Raw genomic sequence first — 19,454 nt, forward strand, 5'->3', positions numbered from 1 at the left:
AATCAAAATAACTAAATCATATAAATTATAAGAGAGTTATATACATCATGATGTGTGTGATCATTGATCAGAGCTCTCAGGTATTATACGGTAGGCTATATAATATAATACGGTATATATCGTGAGCTCAGAATGATAAGGTTCTATCTCCGTTTAGGGTAGTTCAGAGATATTGAGCGTCAACGTTTTTACATTCCATTATGATTATGTTTTGTGAGATGGAACCTTTGTATTTTATTAATTACTAACTCAAAAATGTCAACATTTTAAAAAATAACACCACACAGGCATTAATAAACACCTAATGGATCAGATTATGTAAAAAAACTCAATTTTGACAAAAATGGAGATAGAACCTTATAATTCTAACGTCACGATATGACAGTGATGGAGACGAGGGGGGCGACATATCTATTGACGCCTTTTTTTTTTTTTTTTTACGGTGGACAGGTGAATCCATCGATGATGTAGTCTTTTCTTGGCTCGATTACATCGCAGTTTCACTCGGTTAAGTTTATTTTTAAAATGGCGTCGGCGGAACAACCGAGACAGGTATGTTTATTATTACGATAGACTATGGCATGATAATAACTTCACTCGTGTCGATCTCATTGAACATCGAACCTGATCCATTCTCTCGTCGTTTAAGAACGACGTGGCAAAAAAAGTATCGTAGCCTATTCAATCGGGGCTTGGAAAGGGGGAGATGGAAAGTGACAGATCATGTATTATTATTAAGACAGTCAGACAAGCTGTCAGGCGCACCGGCGCTCAGAGTCACAGTCACCGAATCGCCAAAGTGATTGACGATCGTAGTACTTTGAAGACATAAGTCGTGACGTTAGAATTATACGGTTCTATCTCCATTTTTGTCAAAATTGAGTTTTTTTTAATACAATCTGATCCGTTAGGTGTTTATTAATGCCTGTGTGGTGTTATTTTTTTTAAAATGTTGACATTTTTGAGTTAGTAATTAATAAAATACAAAGGTTCCATCTCACAAAACGTAATGGAAATGTAAAAACTTTGACGCTCAATATCTCTGAACTGCCCTAAACGGAGATAGAACCGTATCATTCTAAGCTCACGATATGCGAATGTCACACACCCGTATTCCTACTGTTTATTATTTATAATTATTTATTATTCCTAGTGTTTTGTATTTGTTAACCCGTCAGTGGCTAGATTAGATGTTTTGTCTGATTGTGTTATCGAGTGCTCAGAAAGAACGAAAGCAGCAACTTAACGGAGAGCATTTCCTCATGTCGCCTCCGGAGCTGCGCTTAGAGCGGAGGGGAGGGTGGTCCCACCTGTAGACCCCCATCCACTATGGCGCACACACACACACACACACACACACACACACACACACACACACACACACACACACACACACACACACACACACGTATCCCTGGTGTTGTTGTTTACCCTGTCAGGGGGGCAGATCAGATGTTTTTGTCAGATCAGATGTTTTTGTCTTTGGGTTATCGAGTGTGCTCCGAAAGAAGAGCCGAAATGATGTAGGGCTATGTATGAAGCTGCTTCAAGATGCCCTTTTTTTTTTTTTTCCTAATAAAACCAATTAATCAACCGTTTGCACGATCGTGACGTTAGAATTATAAAGTTCTATCTCCATTTTTGTCAAAATTGAGTTTTTTACATAATCTGATCCATTAGGTGTTTATTAATGCCTGTGTGGTGTTATTTTTAAAATGTTGAATTTTTTTAGTTAGTCATTCATAAAATACAAAGGTTCCATCTCACAAAACATAATGGAATGTAAAAACGTTGATGCTCAATATCTCTGAACTGCCCTAAACGGAGATAGAACCTTATCATTCTAAACTCACGCCATGTTTCCTCCCAAGCTGCGGGAGGAGAGGTGAGGGCGGGCTGCACGCATCACCATGGACCGGCCGAGGAGCGCGTCGCTCTCCCACCTGTAGCGCATCATCATCCACATGGCACACACGACACCCGAGGTCTCCCACCTGTAGCGCATCATCCACATGGCACATACGACCCCAGAGGGGACCAAAGGCCGGAGAGGAAACAAAAGTGGTAAGAGATGAGACTGTTTTTGTACAGCATTACATGTTTGAGCAACAGGTGAATGGATGATTCCTCCTGAATGAGTAGGCTTTTATTGAATGGGGGGGGGGGGGTGATACGACCATTATTTCGCTTTCACATTGACAGCCCAGTGATGTCCGTGACTTCTCACTCCTGAATGAATCGATATTAAATAGTTGTTAATTGATTTTGGGGTGTGTGTGTGTGTGTGTGTGTGTGTGTGTACAGTGAATGGGGAGCATAACAGGATTTTCTTGTTGATTCAGTAGGAGGGTGGCTCGAGTAGTTTTGAGAGAGAGACAGAGAGAGAGAGAGACAGAGAGAGACAGAGAGAGACAGAGAGAGAGATAGAGACAGACAGAGACAGAGAGAGAATTCAAATCAGTTTTGCTGTGGTGTCATTTCAGTACCTTGCTGTGTGTAAACCACTTTGAATTGCCCCTGCTGTATGAAATGTGCTAGACAAATAAACTTGCCTTGCCTTTTCAAAACAGAATATTCTAGATGAGGTTGTCCAAAACCATAGGATGAGAATAACGTCTGTCCTAAACCACATGGCTAGCCTAATGCATTCAAACCACTGTGTCATCTTCTGATTTGACATCAAAGAACAGCTTGCCTGTGCACTCGGTGAATAGCCCCTGCTACTGAGCATTCATATTCTCAATGATAATCAATGTTGCCAGGGCTACTAATGCCCATTTATCCTGGCGGGTGCTTGATTGAGATGTTTATATAGGCATGGTGCCTTTGTATCACAGCGTCATCCACCTGTGGGCTCTCTCTCACCCTGTTTCCAGTCTGTTATGGGGCAAAGTCCAACATACTCACATGACAGCCTCTTGATACAGAAAAGAAAAAACTATAGGCTATACACTGAAGGATATGGTTAGGGTTAGTTTTTTTTATTCATTGTTGTTGCCTAATACTTTACAGTTGTACAGTCAACTATTCTGTCTATGATTACTATAAATCAAACCATTCTTATATAATGAAATATTCATTCTTGTGAAAAATCATTCAAACTACGTAATGCTCCCTGTTGTTAGTGTTTTGTAGGTCAGAGTGTTATGAATGACTGTGTACATGCTTTCCGAGTGAACATTGTTGCCAGTGTATGGTTGAACGAGCTTCTTTTGAGACATGTATGACGTGTTTTGGTGGTTTGAGTGAGTTTTGATAATGTGACTTCAGTTTTGAACACTGCGACTTAGCAATCGGGGGACCAAAGACCGGACTAAAACCGGAGAGGAAGCAAAAGTGGTATGAGAGGAGACTGTTTTTGTATAATAGCATTACATGTTGGAGCAACAGGTGAATGAAGGATTCCTCCTGAATGAGTAGGCTTTTATTGAATGGGGGGGGGGGGAGGGGTGACACGACCATTATTTCGCTTTCACATTGACAGCCCAGTGATGTCCGTGTCCTCTCACTCCTCAATGAATCTAAAATCGACATTAAATAGTTGTTAATTGATTTTGAACAGAAATTCGGTGTGTGTGTGTGTGTACAGTGAATGGGGAGCATAACAGGAATTTCTTGTTGATTCAGTAGGAGGGTGGCTCGAGTATGAGTAGTTTTGAGAGAGAGAGAGACAGAGACAGAGACAGAGACAGAGACAGAGAGAGAGAGAGAAAAAGAGAGAATCCAAATCGGCTTTGCTGTGGTGCAAGCAAGCATTTCAGTACCTTGCTGTATGTAAAGCACTTTGAACACTTTTAATGTCTGTCCTAAACCATATGGCTAGCCTAATGCATTCAAACCGCTTCTGATTTGACATCAAAGAACAGCTTGCCTGTACACTCGGTGAATAGCCCTGCTACTGAGCATTCATATTCTCAATGTTGCCAGGGCTACCAATGCCCATTTTCCCCTGGCGGGCGGGTGCTTGATTTAGATATTTATAGAGGCATAGTGCCTCTGTATCACAGAGTCATCAACCTGTCCCAGCCCCTCTCCCCCTGGTTCCAGTCTGTTATGGGGTAAAGTCCAACATAGTCACATGACAGCCTCTTGATCAGGTTAAAGCTGGTGCCTGGGCCTCAAGGCAGCTCTTTAACACTACAACAGCCGTGCCTATTTTACCTACTAGTAGAGCCGCCTTGGGGGTCAAATAGACCCCCTTTTTAGAATGTAAATCTGCTATTTACACACAGAGATCACTAGAGGGTATTTCTTTTTTTAGCCTGCCTCCTACACAGAAAAATTGCAAAACAGCTTTATACTATCTTATCCTGAAGTGATTTTGAAAATGTAAGGATACTGGGTGGTAGAACGCACATATCTAGGAAAAGGCATGAAAGGAGGGTCCTGAAATTTGATCGAGTACAAAGATAGGTTCTTTCCGCCGGTCTGTGGAAACTTGCTACATCAAAGAATAAATTGTTCTTTTCAATGTAAATGTCAGGGGTGTACAGACACTTTTGTGTGAATTCGCTTGGTTTTGAGAAACGTACTACTGGCACCAGCGATACCTTCACGAGGCGACGATGGAAGAAATGCGGGCAACCGTGTCACATTGAACGAAGGCTCCACCAGTGATGAAATAGATTTTATAGAACAGCAATGCTCCCAGTATAGTGATGCAGCAGGTCTTCAGGGTGTTTTACAGAAGAAATTGTGGCGAGCCGACTCAAGTAACAGGGGGAGAAGTGAGGAGGAAACGCAGAAGTGGTGAAATAGCCAGTACTCAAGTTGTAAAAGAAAATCAGGGGGGATGGTGGATTTTATCATATGGGGACAATTTTAGCATCCCCACAGCGTCAGTGACTTAGTAAAAATGTCATTGCATGTGTGCGTGCCCCCTCACCCACAGTATTTTACTCAATATGCGCAAAAATAAATGTTGAAATGGCAGTAATACCACGTTCATTGATAAAATGACATACCGGATGGAAAGGGGGGATGGCAGTTTTAGAAGGGGGATATTGACTGTTTTATTTCAGGGGGTGATGCCATCCCCCCTCTTTCCCCCTCAACTTGAGTGCTGAGTATAGCCCGAGTCCCACAAAATCGAATGTAACATTGTGGAAAAAGGTTGGATATCCACAACTTCTTATGTATGACATCTGAAGACCCTCCCTATCCTGGGAGCTTTGCGGTTTCCAAAACGAGTCTGAATCTGTCTAGGCTCAGACGTTCTCAAGAGAGGCCAAAAGCTCATTTATCGCCTCCCTCTGGGCTCTACACACAGAGACCTTGAACTGTCCTTAGAGATAGAGAAGGCTTTTATCTGAGCGCTCCTCAGATCCAGCTCCAAGCAGCAGGTGGTGCAGTCAGGAAGCACAACAACACCGCGAGCGGAGTACTGATAGCCTCCAGAACTTAATCACCACTCTGCTCCTCTACACTGGAACCTCCATGTAGCTGTGTTTACATTTTTAAAATATATATATACAGTATATATATATAGCGGTCTAAACTCTAATTCAAAGGGCTCATATCAGAGCAATCTATCTCTTTTATTTAGTATTTCTGTATTCCTGACTAGCTAAGATTCACATTTTAGCTTTCGGAGGGACACTTTATTTGTTCACATGGGGCGGGGGGTCTTCCTGTCACCACCATTCCCCCCCTACAGACTCCTACAGTTCTATAGTTCCCTGTCGACTCTACAGTACAACAGTAGGGCCCCTAGGCTCCCAGCTGACTCTGCACACACACGCTTCCCCAGGCCAGCTCGGGTGACGGCCAGGCAGAGTTACGGCTCCAGTTTCAGCCTGGCTACTGTCGACTCCTCTTTCAGCCTCCTCTGTGTCTGTCCTCTGCCTCTGCCTTTCTTTGTTCCTGTTCTCTGTCGGCCTCCTGGCCAGTGGAGAGGATGTGGGAGGGGGGTAGGGGTGTTCTTAGTTTCTACTTGACACACTGTTCTGGGATCAGAGAGATTTCTCTGCATCCTCTATGGGGAGTGGGGGGCGGAGCCTGACCGTATACAATCTCGCTCTCTTAGGACTCGACTGATTGGACAAACCACAGACAGACAGTTGGGTTAAATGAATTCTGATATTGCAATCATTACCGGTAGTGAAGATGGATGGATATTTCCTGGCTTCCATTGACAGGCTTTACCGACCAATTGAGATATATACCCATATTACGTGTCATCCTAAACCTGAATAACAACAACGTTATAACCTAACATCACATAGTTCTGGTCGGACATGCCGACCGATATCTGCTTCTGATCCACTTCCTTCTTCTTCTTCTTCTTCGTTCCAGGTTCTGGAGGAGGAGGAGGAGCCGTCATGGAGAACGGCGGTACCGTCACAACAGACCACGCCCCCGGCCACGCCCTCCCAGGTCCAGACCTCCACAACAACCATAACAATAACCATGACGACCACAACAAGCCCCCCCCACACTCCTCCCTCCCCATCTACAAGCTATCTCCGTTCTCCAGCACCCCCCAGGGCCAGGGCCAGGACCAAGACCAAGACCAGGACTGCCACAGCCTGGCCTCCCAGGACTCTGGCATCCCCACCCTGGAGATCAACCACCCGGAGCACATCCATCACCCCCACCACCACCACCCCCCAGGGGAGGGAGGAGGAGGTCTGGGCAGCCACGACCAGGGCCCCGCAACCCTGGCCCTGGACCAGTCCGGCGACAACAACAACAGCCTGCGCAAGTCCTCCACCTTCCCCCGCAGCGGCTACGACTCGGCACGCCTCTTCAGCCCCGCCCTGCGGTCTGGCGGTGGTGGTGGTGGCGTTGCCATGGGGATGGGCGGGGGCGGGGGCGGGGGCGGAGGAGCCCTGAACCGGAGCGACGACATCTCGGTGTGCAGCGTGTCGAGCCTGAGCACGGAGCTGTCGGCCTCCAACGAGGACATCCTGGACTTCGTGGTCACCTCCAGCTCCAGCGCCATCGTCACCCTGGAGACGGACGACAGCGCCGGAGAAGGACACTTCTCCGACGTGACGTTGTCGTCGTCGGGGGCGTCGCCGGGGGGGCCCGGGGACCTGTGGAGCCCGCGGCGGAGACACCTGGGGTCAGGGGTCGCGCAGACGGAGGAGGAGGGCCGGCCCAAGAGGCTGGGACCGCTGGCTAGCTTCTTCAACAGGTACGGAGGGTTTTAACACTCTAGTGGACCGCTGGCTAGCTTCTTCAACAGGTACGGAGAGTTTTAACACTCTAGTGGACCGCTGGTTAGCTTCTTCAAGAGGTACGGAGAGTTCACTAGCTGGTGGTCCACTTTGAATCAAAATCAGAATCGCTTTTATTACATCTTATACACAAGTACACAACATCCAAGTACACAAGAGTAACATTCTTTGGCTTTGGTTCCTCAACATTGACATTGCAGCATTCCAATATAAAAAACACAATAATAATAAGTAACCCTTCGTTGATGATGTAATTGAGTGGTGGTTTTTGCAGTGGTTTCAATAGTGCAAAAATGCTGTCTCAAGTCACGATGAGATGAAATGCAATATAATACAATACAGTAAGGTAGTAAGTTAGTCCAATGGTGTACAAGTAATCCAGTAGTGTGCAGTAGTTATTATACTGTAATATGTTAATTGTTATAGTGTGCGTGGGGCTTTGCTCTCAATACTCATGACAACCCTTTCCATTCACAATATCGCTACTGATGACCTCCCTCCCTCCGTTTGAAACAACAGAATAGAGTGCCCAGAATCATTCAGACTAGGAGACGTCACTGTCTCGAGATCCTGAGTGTCGTCATAAGGTGTACTATTCTGAAAAAAACACTCGAGGCAGTGTGGTAATTGTTCTAAGAAATTGGCAATAACTTTCATAAATCACAAACTGTGAACCTGTGGGTTTTTACTCGACAGGAGTCACAGAAAGCAGATGGCTTGTTGCAATCGGTTGTTGTTTTATGTGACACACCACAAGTACGATAATGATAATTCAATCATTTAGGCAGTTGTCAAGTTTGTAACACTTTAGCTACTACCAGAGTTGTGTAATTGGTTTCAGAACCCTTTCGCAATATTTCTCAATCCCTATCCTATCCTATCCTGTGTGTGTGTGTGTGTGTGTGTGTGTGTGTGTGTGTGTGTGTGTGTGTGTGTGTGTGTGTGTGTGTGTGTGTGTGCGTGTGCGTGCGTGTGCGCGTGTTCACAACCGTTCCTCATAAAGGCAGCTTTAGGCTCGGATGAGTGTGTTTGTGTTTGGGCCTTTGTCTAAACAGTTAGCTGCTATTCTGGGAGTGAGAGAGAGGAAACGGCAGTTTACCCCTTAGTAAGCCCTAGTATCCCCTTCACATCTCACACCTTTATCCTGTCCTGAGATCAGTTTACAGAGAGGGAGGGAGGGAGGGAGGGAGGGATAACGCCTGCTGTATACAGTACCAGGATTAACCCAACACTCTGACCCACCAGCAGAATTCAATCACACCCCTGTAGCCGCTCCAATCGGTGCCAGCAACATTGTCCTGTCCTGTCTGCCAAGTGTGAACCTATGGATTTACATATAGTACACTGCGATTGGGTCTGCTGATCTCTCGTCTCCCGTGTCATGATAAGATGATCTAAAGATTCATTCTAAGTGGTGATTGTGATGGATGGATGTACTGTATGTATGGTGGCATAATTGACTGCTCTCAAAGTCTAGACCCTCTCTCTGAATACTTGGTACTAGAACTTCACTGAATAATGTTGCCAGTCACTGCGACCTTTATGTTGTCTCTTCCTCTCTCTCTCTCTCTCTCTGTGGCTAGTTTACGTTTGCACGAATCCCCCCCCCCTCTCTCTCTCTCTCTCAACTTGGACTTGTTTTCTCCGGCTCTTGAGTTGCCTGGTACCTCCTCCTACTGAATGAATGGAAGGGCACAGGGGTTTCATACTACTATGTCAAGCTCATGTTTGATCAGCCACTGAGGTGAAAATTCCTTGTACTGTGTGTGTGTGTGTGTGTGTGTGTGTGTGTGTGTAATCTGACACCGGCCCTGTTGTTTCTATGACTCTGTATGAGAGGCTGAAGTTTGTTCAAGGTTTACGACGCACGTGTCAGTCCCTTTAACCCCCGCCCCCCTCCCCCCATTGATAATTTCTCTCACTGTGTGTGTGTGTGTGCCCTCACACATACTCTCTCTCCGTTCACAGTTCACACTCACACATTTTTTCTCTCTCTCTCGTTCCCCTCCTCCTCCTTCTTCCCCTCCTCCCCTGAACTCAGTGAAACTCCTCCACGCTCAGGCGGTGGGGGTGGGGGTGAGGGCTTGGTGGGGGGGTGGGGGCGGGGGCGGGGGTGGTGGAGGTGGAGTGGCGTGGTCTGTGATTAAGATCTCTGACAGAGAACACAGGGCTAGGTCCAGCTCTGTACCGCTGAGCTGGGGCTTTCTGCCTCACCCTCCCTCCCTCCCTATACCACCGACTGACTTCCCTGACTGACTGGACTTGGGGGGGATCAACTCGTTTGAGAGTATGTGTGTTATTATTTCAATCCCCCTCTCTCTGTCATTGACTCCCTGTCTCTTTCTTCTCTGTTTGAGGAGTCTAACAGTAAGACAGCTCTAAGGATATCTCAGCTTCTCTCTCTGGATAGTGGACAGATTTTTTTCTTTTTTCTTCATTCAGAGGATTGTTTTTGTGGATTAATACACAAGGATGGCTGCCTCTTCAATTCTCCTACTCATTGATAGGTCTGTACCTTTGTGTGTGTGTGTGTGTGTGTGTGTGTGTGTGTGTGTGTGTGTGTGTGTGTGTGTGTGTGTGTGTGTGTGTGTGTGTGTGTGTGTGTGTGTGTGTGTGTGTGTGTGTGTGTGTGTGTGTGTGCAGAACTAGTCTCTCTCTCCTGCTTTATGAGGCATTTCATGACTGTAGGCTAATATTCAATCTGTTTTTAGTTGCGTTTGGTACTGCTGCACAGAGCACTACGGGGAGATACTTCCCTTCCATGTCGTCTTTGTGTCTAAATGCATGTTTTACATTAGGAAAACATTTTAGGAAAATATGCACAAAAAAACACGCCTGTCAAACGAAGCTCTCGAGACTTCAAAGAACGCTGGAATGTTTACTACCGCACGCGCGGACAGCCGACGTATAGGCATGATTTAAAAATAAATAAATAATACAACTTAATACAAGCTGTAGAAAAGCCCGTCTGCGTAGAGAGAAGCTGCTGTATTAAACTTGTGTTCTGTAAAATAAAAACATTTAAAAAACAGCGATGTTCCAAGTTTCGATCAGCAGCACCCGGCGAGGCTGCGCTGTCCGCTCTGAAGGGTCTGTTACGGACGGTGGCTCACAGGGGTCATAGTTCAGGATGCCCACCCTAGTGTCCATTATATTACCTTCTTGTAGCGATGAAGCCAGGTTGGTCATTAAATTACAAATGTTGTCTTGATTATAAATGGATATATAGGTACTTTATTGACCCCGCAGAAGAGGAAATGAAGGTGTGTGTGACAGCAGCAGCTCGCACTGCAAAGAACAACAACAACAACAACAACAAAACGAAGTGTCAATTGAATAATAACAGAATTTTAAAAATCAATTTAAAAAATCGAAACATCTGAATCGTTATGTAATGCAGTTTACAACAGTCCAGTATGAATGACCACCGTCCCCCAGCCTGTCTCTGATCACCCTTATCGAGCCAGCCGGAGTTGTACAGATCGATCGCCTTTAATTAAGTGTAGTTATCTTCTACAGTTAAACATGTATTTTTCTTTAGCTCTTTATACGTTTTTATTTTTTATTTTTCTCCTCGTGTTACTCGGATGATATCCTATATTTCCTTATTCAAATATGCAGGATGCCCTCAGGTGAGCTAGTTTGTGTTTCCTGCAGCTCATCTCGTCTCCTGACACCTTCCTCCTACAGGTGCCTTGACGACACACACACACACACACACGCACGCACACACACACACACACACACACACACACACACACACACACACACACACACATTCTGCTCCTGGGTGTTCTGAGATGTAACCGTGGCCTTCAGCCATTCTCATGTTTATTCATGAACTAACTTACAGTAGAACCGCAACAAGCTAGTTTTTGGCATAACATCATAACAGTCATCTCGGGGGTTAGGATGTGTACTACTTCCCTGTAGTAACTGTGCTTCTGTATTTGTGTTGGAATATTATTGGCTGGATTCCAATGACCTGGGGGGGCTGGCTGGTGTTGGTCTATGCAGCAACAGAAACAGGATGAAACTTTATGTTATTTACATACAGTGGATACAGGTACACACTCACACTCACACTCACGCTCACGCTCACGCACACGCACACACAAGCACACGCACACGCACACACACACACACACACACTCACACTCACACTCACACTCACACTCACACTCACACTCACACTCACACTCACACTCACACTCACACTCACACTCACACACACACACACACACACAGACATCCACACACTCTCTCTCTCTCTCTCTCTCTCTCTCTCTCTCTCTCTCTCTCTCTCTCTCTCTCTCTCTCTCTCTCTCTCACACAAGCAGCACTGTTAGTGCACAGCCTTTTGTCTGCTTTCATCTCTGTTTGTACTCATGGGGGGGGATGGTGAGGGGGAAGAGAGGGAGAGACAGAAGGAAGGAAGGAAGGAAGAGGGCTGTCTCTCCATCTGAGAGGCAGGGAGGTGAATGTGGTATTTGTTCCACGCTGGTCCCACAGAACCGTGACAGAGTCACTTTTGTGTTTTTAAGGAGTTACGGTCGACTGACTAATGTCACTTCAAAAACGCGTCAGTAGGATGACGTACGCCAGTCAGCGTCGTATTTACACTCTGAGATTTCCATGAGGTGACTTGGACTCTGGCCTCAACCTGAGATTGTTACTTACACAACAGCCATAAACCAGGAGATTGGAAAAGGCTAACATGATTAGTGTATGTTTAGGGCTTTTCTTTTTTTATTGGCCTTGTGTTTGAGAACAGTCAGGCACGCGTAATGCTGCATTATTAGTTTGCTCTGAGAACCACCGACTCAAAGGCAGGTTTCCATGTGCTGGGCTCAAGTGCAAATGACACTTTATTAGGCTATAACGTGTTTCATGTTTTTTACCTTTTGACTTGTAAAGAACAGAGAGGTCTGGTGAAGGAAAGGACAGAGAGCCATGATGTTTTCTCCTCAGATGGGATATCTCTTGACAGCTACAGTGCACACAGCCTTAACCCTTTTATCATTCCTGTGCATTACACTGACACATTTTCCCCCCTTTTTTCAAATGATATATGCGATATGAAAAAAATATTTAAAAATAAAATGCTTTGACCTCTTAAGCATAGAGGTGATGCGTGCTGGTGTTCCTTGCTTAGGCCAAGGTCCCCTGTCATAATGATCTGCATGAAGCCTAGATCAGATTCAAAACGGTTGTCGTGAGATTGTGAGCATACCGTTCTGTTTTCTGACTTCTTCTATTCACACGTTTTCTGTTCCCGTTAAGAGACGTGTGTTTCAGTTGCTCTGTAAAGGTTAGTAGAAAGGCACCTCCCACTTCTTTTGAAAACATTGTTATTACCAAGCACGTTCGTCAACAGCTGATGAGCAGTTGAGTGATTGCGTTTAGAGTCTGGAGGCTGGCTTCATTTCCAAATACAATAGAGGTGGGATGGGATTATAGATATGGGCTACACAGTTTCATAATCTGCTATGTCATCACAGTAGCCCAACAGTGCAACAGGAAGTGGGTCTCTGCACCCAGACACAGTGGACAGGATGTCGGCTGGCCTATCTAAGGTGCCTACCACTGCCGTTGTGTCCTTGAGCAAGGCACTTAACTATGTGCTGACTATGGCTATGACCCTGTGCCTAGAGCAAAAAATAGAAAATAATCTAATCTCTCTCTCTCTCTCATGCACACACACAGGGTCAGGGAGTACGTTCCGGTTGATTGGCAGTAGGCAGCATGTGTTCTCACTGTGGTTGGCCTTGGGCCAATAGGGAACATATTGGACGGTCGCCAAACAGTCATCAGTCTCATTTAAACTGTCTTTCATCAACAAATAGAAAAACACTTGTTTTTTATTGATCATTTAATGAATGACTAGGTCAGTGATAAGCCAATCGGCCCCCAGGCCCGGTGTAGTATAGCCTCATAATTACTTTGCCCCCTCTGACTTCCATCTATGATTCTAAAGGTTCAACACCTACCCAAAGGTAACCTTATTGATCTGATCATGACTTGCTACAAAGCAGGAAAGTCTTAAGGAAAGTAGTATTGCTGCCTATTAAGCCACCTCTATTAATGATAAGGAAGTCGGCTTTGTTTGTCAGATAATGTTTATTCATGTCATTTTGGATCTATTCAGGGCTTTAACTAAGCTGCATTGTCTCTCTGTCAGTTCTGCATTGTATGTCGATGGGGAATAAACTGCGCACAGCTAGCTTCAGAATAACATCCCTTTTCATTCACCTCAAACGTCTTTTGTACCGAAATCAGCGTTATCGAATGATTTTTAATGGAAAAATCAATGTTGGATTAACATGAAATATGTATTACACACGACTAGGGTTGTGTGGTACTCTCTGAATAACGCTGACTGCTGTGTGTGTGTGTGTGTGTGTGTGTGTGTGTGTGTGTGTGTGTGTGTGTGTGTGTGTGTGTGTGTGTGCGCACTGCTGTGCACTGCTTCTCAGTCCTCACGTGGTTCAGTGTTTTCATGCAGGCTGGGTCGTCGGTCGGCTTTGTGTTTTAAATCCACAGATCCCGCTGGTGCTGCTTATCGCACTCATGCACTGGTGCAGGCACACACGCACACGCACACATACACACACACACACACACACACACACACACACACACAATAGTGATAGGTACACACACACACACATACACACACACACACACACACACACACACACACACACACACACACAATAGTGATAGGTACACACACACACACACACACACAAAGCCATTGTTGCTGGGCTGGAGGGTGGCCTAGTGAAGGCAGCCAGTGCAGAGTCCTTGTCCTCATTTTCATGTTCTCTCTTTTATTCTTCCTCTGCCCTCCTCCCCCTCCCCCCCCCCTCGCCCCCCCCAGGAGTCTGTTTGCCAAGAAAGTGAAGGACACCCGGCCGGCGGAGCCGAGGGACCCGGCCTGGAAGCTGTTTGGGAAAATCCCCCCGCGGGACGCCCCCGTCAACAAGGACCCCAAGAAAATACAGAAGGTAGAGAAAACACACACACACACACACAGAAGGCGGTTTCATTGCTGTACACACACCCAACACACCAAACGGATTGTATTGGATTCACTGTTAATCGGCCAATTGATTGACCATCGCACTCGAATGGAAGTGTGCGTGTGTGCGTGTGTGCGTGTGTGTGTGTGTGTGTGTGTGTGTGTGTGTGTCTCTATTGGGAAGCCTTAGTGCGACAGGCTAAGGGTTAGGGTTTTGGAACAGAACAGGCAAGGTGACAGGAGAGTCAGGCATGCAGCTGGTGTGCATGCATTGAACCACCGCTGCGCAAGGGATGTCTTATCCTCTCAAACAGCTGGGGTTCAAAGGGCACGGGATAATGTCTGCAGTTAATGTGTGTTAATGTGTTTTTAGATTAGATTAGATTCAACTTTATTGTCATTGCAGAGTACAAGTACCAGACAACGAAATGCAGTTTAGCATTTAACCAGAAGTGCAAATAGTGATATAACACAGGATAGTGATAAGTGATAGGTACAGTATGGCAAGTACAGTAGTTATAGCTATATACAGGAGAGGATAGGAGTAAGCTATGTGCAGTTAAGGTCGCTATGTACAGTTAAGGTAGCTATGTACAGTTAAGGTAGATATGTACAGTTAAGGTCGCTATGCGCTATGTACAGTTAAGGTAGCTATGTACAGTTAAGGTAGCTATGTACAGTTAAGGTAGCTATGTACAGTTATGGTAGCTATGTACAGTTAAGATAGCTATGTACAGTTAAGGTAGCTATGTACAGTTAAGGTAGATATGTACAGTTAAGGTCGCTATGCGCTATGTACAGTTAAGGTAGCTATGTACAGTTAAGGTAGCTATGTACAGTTAAGGTAGCTATGTACAGTTAAGGTAGCTATGTACAGTTAAGGTAGCTATGTACAGTTAAGGTAGCTATGTACAGTTAAGGTAGCTGCACAGTTACGGTAGCTATGTACAGTATGGAGAATACAGATGTATTAGAGGTAGGTATATCAAAAAGAGATGCAATGTGCAAAAATATGGTATAATAATTTTAATAATAATAATGTTGCCATTTAGCAGACGCTTTTATCCAAAGCGACTTACAATTACGAATTACAGGGACATTCCCCCTGGAGTAACTGAGGGCTAAGTGCCTTACCCAAGGGCACACTAGTAGTGGTGTGGCTTCAGGCGGGATTTGAACTCACAACCTTCCGATCCCAAGTCCAACTCACTATCCACTAGACCACCACTACCCCCTGGTATATGTGCAAAGGTAATATTGTAAACAGCAGTAGTGCGAAAGGTAATTGAGTGTTCACATTGAACCAGGGGTGTGTGCAACCAGCAGTAGTGCACTAGGCACAGGTGTGCAATGTGCAAGTACGTATCGCGACAGGGCGTTTCCATAGCCGAAGCTCTGAGAGACGGTCTTCTGAACCTGTTGTGTCATCCAGTCTGTTCCAGGTGTGTGTGAGGTCAGGAGGAGGGTGTGTGTGTGTGTGTACAGGTGTGTCTGGCTGCTGTTCACGGTCCCAGGGGGTTTAGGAGAGTCAGTCAGCATTGTTGTCATGTCAGGACAGCCGCAGCTCCAGTGCCAGAGTTGTGGTGGTGTGGCATTTTCTCTTAGTTTTCAGGCTCTATTTTTAGAACACTGCGGGGGTGAGCCGGAAAAAAGAAACCACATGCTGCGTTAGTCTCTCTCCGGTCCGTACCCCCCCCCCAGGGACATTTTGATACGGTGTTACAGTGTGTGTGGCTTTTGCAATGTTGGGACTGTCTGACTGTCTTGTTTTTTTCCACGGTTGGTTGGTTGGTTGGAATTAACAGTTTATTAAGACGTCGTTGTGTGTGTGGTTGTTTTTCGATGTTGACTTAAGGTTGTCGTCCTCTAGTCTTGCTACGTGATTGCACAAAAATGAATATTTTCTTAACGTTGAAAATATGTTTAAATGCAATATTAAAAGGATGGGTTTTTATATGGGTTTTCTAGCAGATCTGTCCTAGCAGGCATAAAGCAGACTGCTTTACGCCTGAAGAAGGTCTATGACCGAAAGCTCTCAATAAACTATGTTTTTTTGCACAGTGTTTGAGTGTGCGGATGCTGTTATTTTGCACTCTATTGATACTCTTCAGTTCCAGCACCTCAGCAAAGTCTGATGACGGATGAGCGGTGGTATTTTCACTATTCCTCTATTAGGGAAAATATCCTCTCTTCCTCCCTCTCACACACTCACTGATTTCTATTGCTGAAAGCTTTGTGGAGTGTTTGAGTGGCAGGTACAGATGTGTGTGTGTGTCAGTGTGTACAGCCTGGGCGTGTGTCAGTGTGTACAGCCCACCTGTATGTTCCCTGTTCAGGATTAGTCCAGGCTAGCAATCGGAAGGTCACTGGTTCGATCCCCGCCCCAGGAGGGAGCCGGATGTGAGCTGGTGACTGGAGGGGTTGCTGGCATCATATCTAAGATGCCTACCACTGCCGTTGTGCCCTTGAACAAGGCACTTAACCTCTAATTGCTCCGGGGCTTCGCTGGCCCTGGCTGACCCTGTGCCTAGAGCACAAAACAGGCTACATTTCGTTGTACTGTGTGCAATGACAAAAAAGGTTGAATCTAATAATCTAATCTAAAGCATCTCAGAATCAAAGTCAACTCTCAAAGGCCTTACAGATATCCTAGATTTCTGTTAAACCATTGCACTTTTCCCCCCTCAGTCACCCTATCACAGATAAACAAACCTTGACCTCAACGCTGTAGAGACACCCCACCTGCTAAGTGGTATCTCCCAACCCCCCCCCTCTCCTCCTCCTCCAATCCTGAGTCATCCTCCAGACCTCCTCCACTCCTGAGTCATCCTCCAGCACTGTCATTAGCCACCGCCGGTAACTGGATAGCCGAGGTGTGTGTGTGTGTGTGTGTGTGTGTGTGTGTGTGTGTGTGTGTGGCGGGGGGGGGGGGTCAGGTGACGAGGCTAGTTTTTTCGTGCCATTGTCTCTCCATGGCAACCGTCGGCAGGGGGAGGCAACCGGCGGCCCTCGGGCGAAGACAATATGAGTCTGTGTTTTTTTATTTTTTATGAGTCTGTGTTCTTTATTGCTCTGCCTTAACCTGTCACACGGCATTCCTACCCTGGGACTTTTCACACCTTGGCTTAAGTGCTTTGCTATAATTTTAAACTCTATACATTTTCACCTTTTTTATTATACCTCCGTCGGGAAGTATAATAATTCTCCTGGTGGGTGATGATATGTTATTTTCCAACTCCCAGACCACCCTGTCATTTTGGCTTCTGACGGTTATTACCATCATCAACCATTTTGTTCAGCGGATTCCTAGGTCGGATGTATTCAATTCCTGGGATCAATATCTCCCAGTGGGAGTGTGTTTTCCTGGCGGTTGGACATCCCTACCCAGTCGTCAGTCACCTGGGACACAGCCCCCCCCCCCCCTGCCCCCCCAGGTCTGAACACGAGGGTCGGACACTGGAGAACAAAGACCCGGTGATGTCATCGTCTTAATGACCAAGCAGGGGGCTACTGAACACGGGCTAATTCAGAGCGAGAGGGAGGGATGGAGAAGGACGGAGGGAGAGATGGAGAAGGAGGGAGGGAGAGATGGAGAGATGGATGGAGGGAGGGAGGGAGGGAGAGATGGAGGGAGGGAGGGAGGGAGGGAGGGGGAAAAACACACAGCATATGACCCAAGGCCAAAGGCATTGCTGCCAGAGCGCAGAAATAATAGATGATAACCGAGAGAGAGAGAGAGAGAGAGAGAGAGAGAGAGAGAGAGAGAGAGAGAGGGGGTGAGTGTGAGCGGGTGAGAGGCTACTAGGTCTGTGCATCTGTTCATCAGGGCTTGATTAGAATGTCTGGCACGGTCGGGCGCTGCTGGGAAGCGGCGGACTGACTGCTCCTTTTCAGCGCAGCGGCGGTGACTAACCGCTGATTCGCTGATACACACACACACACACACACACACACACACACACACCGGCGAGAGAGAGAGATCTGATATCCGTTGTGTTCCGTTGCCGATGCAGGGGCCTCTCAGTATAGCGTCATAGCGTGCGCTGAGAGGGAGGTAGAGAGAGAGAGAGAGAGAGAGAGAGAGAGAGAGAGAGAGAGAGAGGGAGAAAGAGAGAGAGGGAGAAAGAGAGAGAGAGGAGAGAGAGAGTGTGGGTTATCATGCTGCTGCTTGTGCCGCTACCTCAGCTACAGCTCGGGGTGTGTCCCGTTGGCAGGCCAGCTCCCCCCCCCCTGCCCTCCTCTTCGTCCTCCTCGTCCTCCTTGTCCTCCTCAGCGCGGGCCGTAGCAGAGCCGACAGGAACAGCCATGACGGGCAGCGGAGTTTGAACTAACCCCCCCCCCCCCCCCTACCCCCGCGCATCCCCCCCTACCCCGGTTGGTCTGGGTGTCTGTTCGGAAACTGCCGCGTTCATGGTGAGTGAGCTGTGTGTGTGTGTGTGTGTGTGTGTAGGATGAGGGGGCTCAGATCAGCGGTCTGCTGTCTCTCTACCCTGTCAGACAGTAGAAAGAGAAGGAGGGAGGGAGGGAGGGATGGAGGGACGGAGGGAGGGAGGGAAAGAGAGGACAGGACAGGATGGTTTTTAGACTTTCAGCATTTTCCTCAGCGTGCCTCTTGTCTGAGGTGAAGTGAGGTGTGTGTGTGTGTGTGTGTGTGTGTGTGTGTGTGTGACGTTTAAAGAAAGACATTTGGCTGGTCTCCCTGCTTTCTAGCTCCTTATCGTTCGTATCGTTTTAGTTAGCCTGGTAGTGTGTTCATGATATTATGTCTATAACTCATATGTTATAATCTATGGATCAGAATCAGACTTTTTTTTTTTTCTTCACTTTTATTACGTCACAAGAGTCAAATTCTTTGGCTTTGGTTCCTTAACATTGGCATTGCAGCGTTCAGATCCCAAATCACAATAATAAAGTAAAGTGAAATAAGTAGAATAAGTAATCCTACAGCGATAGAATGATGGTAGTGGTAGTAGACTATAGAGGCTTTGATAGTGCAGGAATGCTGTGCAGGATAGTGCAGGATAGTGCAGTACAGTAGTTACAGTAGACTAACTAAAATGTCCTTTCCTGCCGACTCTGGTTTCTGTGCTGACAGGTCAGGTTGTGTTGGTCTTCTGTGGGGGAGCAGTGAAGCGTAGAGCCGGGCAGCAGTAACACGGCGTTCTCTCTCTTTGTGCTCCGAGTTGCTCTAATGTTTGTCGAGGGTTTTTCCGTGTTCTCACTCGCCTCGCTCGACGGAGACACGGAGC

The 19,454-nt window shown here is 46.4% G+C and overlaps 1 protein-coding gene across 1 annotated transcript in view; it reads left to right on the forward strand.

Moving 5' to 3' along the window:
* Positions 1-6,320: 6,320 nt before the first annotated feature.
* The window catches only part of tbc1d14 (TBC1 domain family, member 14), a gene marked incomplete at both ends in the record, with an annotated part of 18,036 nt that continues 4,902 nt past the window's right edge, over positions 6,321-19,454 (forward strand). Inside the window, 2 exons of the mRNA XM_080544140.1 lie at positions 6,321-7,138; positions 14,065-14,191. Of these exons, the coding sequence (XP_080400266.1) occupies positions 6,321-7,138; positions 14,065-14,191 (945 nt within the window). The remainder of the gene's footprint in view (positions 7,139-14,064; positions 14,192-19,454) is intronic.

The sequence above is a fragment of the Nansenia antarctica genome (assembly GCF_963989245.1).
Source record: "Nansenia antarctica genome assembly, chromosome: 13".
NCBI classification, from domain to species: domain Eukaryota; kingdom Metazoa; phylum Chordata; class Actinopteri; order Argentiniformes; family Microstomatidae; genus Nansenia; species Nansenia antarctica.